The sequence below is a fragment of the Lycium barbarum genome, chromosome 11 (assembly GCF_019175385.1).
Source record: "Lycium barbarum isolate Lr01 chromosome 11, ASM1917538v2, whole genome shotgun sequence".
NCBI classification, from domain to species: Eukaryota; Viridiplantae; Streptophyta; class Magnoliopsida; order Solanales; family Solanaceae; genus Lycium; species Lycium barbarum.
In genome coordinates, this window is record NC_083347.1 from 36558605 (window position 1) to 36562720 (window position 4116).

At 33.8% G+C, this 4116-nt stretch overlaps 1 protein-coding gene across 1 annotated transcript; it reads right to left on the minus strand.

Moving 5' to 3' along the window:
• Positions 1 to 1406: 1406 nt before the first annotated feature.
• On the minus strand, positions 1407 to 3478 carry LOC132618853 (uncharacterized). The gene is made up of 2 exons (XM_060333853.1): positions 3253 to 3478; positions 1407 to 3220 (listed from the first exon to the last, which is right to left on the minus strand). Exon 2 carries the CDS (start codon positions 2815 to 2817, stop codon positions 1540 to 1542), a length of 1278 nt encoding a protein of 425 aa, XP_060189836.1. The 5' UTR covers positions 2818 to 3220; positions 3253 to 3478; the 3' UTR covers positions 1407 to 1539.
• Between the last annotated feature and the right edge of the window lie 638 nt (positions 3479 to 4116).

Genomic DNA, 4116 nt, shown 5'->3' on the forward strand with positions numbered 1-4116 from the left:
ACAAAGATCACAATAATTCATTATCAAGAGATTTAAAATATTCCATAGGCAACACCAGTCTAACCCTCTTCCCTCAGCAAAGTCTAAAAACTATAATACCCAATTGCATAAACGAATCAAAAAGATGATTATAATTCAGTACTCTTCCGAGTATGAACAAAAAACATAGGCACCTCACTACGTTGCAAAACCAAATATCTGAAACCACCAAGATACTTTTTAAAATACGTTGATGACAAAACAGCATATCAACTGTTTGGGAAGAATTTTTCTTAATATCTAGCAGTTCAACAAATAGATGTACTCTTCATTTCAACATCAAGTGCTAGACCTGAACTATCTTCATGCTAGGAAACCACTCTGAGAAGACTTCGATCAAACTGTTCTATGCTAAGCAACCTATTCTCAGGAAGGGCTTTGGTTCCTCCTGCTGGTAGATATTTTAACGAGATCAAGTTTTGCCAAGATACTTTAGTTTAGTTCCAACTGACTATTCATAAAATATGGCATTTGCAGCTAAGATGAATTTATCAACCAGTGAGCCTCATTAACTGATAAAATTAAGAGCAGTCATTTCCATTCCTAAACCATGAGTTAAGGAACAAAATATGATGTGATGTTGACTTCAGGTATTCTAAAATGAAGGTGTGATGTGATTCTTCGAGTTAACAAAGAACCAATCGACCAGGATCTTGTTCTTGAAGTGATTTGATGGGCAGATTCAAGAAACGGGCGTATCTCAAGTTATAGGCGTTGGATTAAACTGATTCAAAAGCTATGTGAAAGATGACAATCTGAACTATAAAAATAACTATTGAATCGTTTAAATCAAGTAAGTATTGAGGCCGGCACGATGGAAAGAAAATTAAGGTTTTGGGTATGAACTAGAACGAATTTTAATCAAGAACCGCGTTCTTGAATGATCAAAACAAATAAAGTTCCTAAGTCACCACTTGAAATCAATTAACGTGATAAAGAAACACCACACGCTATTGAAAACAAGATAAAGACTATCACCACCTTGCTTGGAACCAAAAACAAGGATAAAGAACACCAAATAGAGAAAATAACTCTATTGCAAAATTTAGGTTTCTGCTCAAAACGTGAATAGTATATTTACAAGTCATGAGAACCCTTTATATAGGCCTAGGTTCTCTTCTTTTATGACTACAAATCCATATTCTACTCTAGAAAGGAAATAACTAAAAACAAGGAAAATAAAATCCCTATTCTACAAGGAAAAGAATAAAAAAAACTAGAATCCTACTAGAACTAGGATAAAGATCCTACTAATGATAGGAAATTAAATCCTACTATAATATAAATCAAGAAACAAGAAACCTATTTAGAAAAGGATTCAAGAAACAAGAATGGGAAATAATCTTCAAACTTGAGCTTCTTGGACTTTTCTTTTTCTTGAATTTCAATCTTGTGTTTCTTGATTTTCTTGGATTTCTTGATCTTCTTCATCTTTCATCATTCTCCCCTTGTTGAGAAAGACTCGTCCTCGAGTCTAAAGGCTCCATAAACGGTGAAAGATTAGCCCCAAAAAAAAAAAAAAATTGGGAACAACCCATACTTACCAGGCTCTAAGTTGCATTTTTCTAACTTTTCATAGAGCTTCATCATGTTCAAAGAAAACTTTGCATATGGCCGAACTAAATCCCACTTTCTTAGTGGTAACTTTATACCATGATTTCTCAAACATATCATCTTAAACTGATCTTCAATGTGTAAACCATGATCATAACTTATTTCCTTTTGATCTTCATAAATCTTGAACACTTCCGTGTCGATGTGGTATTTGCATGCAAAATCTGAGTTAGTGCCACAAAAACCTTTAAATAAATCAAATTCATGAACCTTTGGATCAGGGTTAGAGAATAAATCATGTCTTCTTATGAGCTCCTTGATGATTTTGATGCTCTCATATTTGACATGATTATAGCCACTAACCTCAATGAAATTAAGAGATATTAAATCTACACTTTCTTGCAAAGATTCAACCTTTTGAGGAATAAATCTTGCTCGAACTAGATCATAAATTAAACTCTCGTTCATGGACTCATTTTTCAGCAACTCATTCTCTTTCTCTTTCAAATATTCATACACTATTGGTCCTATGCAATACACTGCATTAGTTGGTGTGGAGTAGGAAACAAAATCTGGATTCTTTTTGAAATCACTTAAAGATGGAAAGTCAATCTCACAAATAGTTGGATGCTCCAATGGATCCTCATCAAACTTTGGAGGTAAATCCTCAACTTGTGGATCTAATTCTTTCTTCTCCTCCGTTTGCTGTTCCACATTGATGGGACCAATGATTTGTAATTTGGTCACAAAAGAATCATCAACGCACTTGGATTTTTTAGCAATATCTTCTGGATTCAAGGGAACCAAATTGATTTTTTGCCCATCCTTTGTAAAAGAATAGTTATTACGGTATACATCATACTTAGCACCCCTATCATACACCCATGGTCTTCCAAGTAATAAGTGGCAAGCATCCATCTTTGTTACATCACACCAAACAAGATCGTTATATATTTTGCCAATAGAAAAAGAAACTAGGCATTGACGAGTTACCTCTATGCCATCACCATTCTCAAATTCTATGCTGTAAGGATATGGATGATGCTTGGTTGACAAGCCAAGTTTAGAAACCATCTCTTCAGAAACAACATTAATATGACTCTCATTATCAATGATCACCGAACATACCTTACCATGTGAGGTACATCTAGTGCGGAAAAGAGATTCCCTTTTCTTTTCATCTTCTTGAACCCAACGTCCTCTTCTTTCTTGCATATAATCCATGAAATTACTCAACTGTGCTCTGATACCAAATTGATGTGATTCTTCGAGTTAACAAAGAACCAATCGACCAGGATCTTGTTCTTGAAGCGATTTGATGGGCAGATTCAAGAAACGGGCGTATCTCAAGTTATAGGCGTTGGATTAAAGTGATTCAAAAGCTATGTGAAAGATGACAATCTGAACTATAAAAATAACTATTGAATCGTTTAAATCAAGTAAGTATTGAGGCCGGCACGATGGAAAGAAAATTAAGGTTTTGGGTATGAACTAGAACGAATTTTAATCAAGAACCGCGTTCTTGAATGATCAAAACAAATAAAGTTCCTAAGTCACCACTTGAAATCAATTAACGTGATAAAGAAACACCACACGCTATTGAAAACAAGATAAAGACTATCACCACCTTGCTTGGAACAAGATAAAGACTATCACCACCTTGCTTGGAACCAAAAACAAGGATAAAGAACACCAAATAGAGAAAATAACTCTATTGCAAAATTTAGGTTTCTGCTCAAAACGTGAATAGTATATTTACAAGTCATGAGAACCCTTTATATAGGCCTAGGTTCTCTTCTTTTATGACTACAAATCCATATTCTACTCTAGAAAGGAAATAACTAAAAACAAGGAAAATAAAATCCCTATTCTACAAGGAAAAGAATAAAAAAAACTAGAATCCTACTAGAACTAGGATAAAGATCCTACTAATGATAGGAAATTAAATCCTACTATAATATAAATCAAGAAACAAGAAACCTATTTAGAAAAGGATTCAAGAAACAAGAATGGGAAATAATCTTCAAACTTGAGCTTCTTGGACTTTTCTTTTTCTTGAATTTCAATCTTGTGTTTCTTGATTTTCTTGGATTTCTTGATCTTCTTCATCTTTCATCAAGGTGGCAAGACATTCAACTATAAAAACTAACCTTTCTGCTCAATCCTCAACTCAAGATTCTTATAGCAATGCAAGATAGATGCAAGTAAATCTACTAGCCAATAGCCAATCACTCTTCTAATCCCTAGTTAATCATGGATTGGATGTGGTTGCTCCTAATACCAAGTTATTATCATCTTTGTTTTACACAATCAGTAAAAACAATTTCTAACTTCAACTAGTTAAGAGGATTTGATTTTCGTGATATTATGGGTATGTTTGGCATGGACGAAAACATTTTCCAATTTTTCCATGTTTGGTTAGTCAAAAATTTTGGAGAACATTTTTTCTAGGAAAATAAATTCCCGGACAAACATTAAGAGTTCATTTGCTACTTATAAACAACAACAAAACAGATTTGCTAC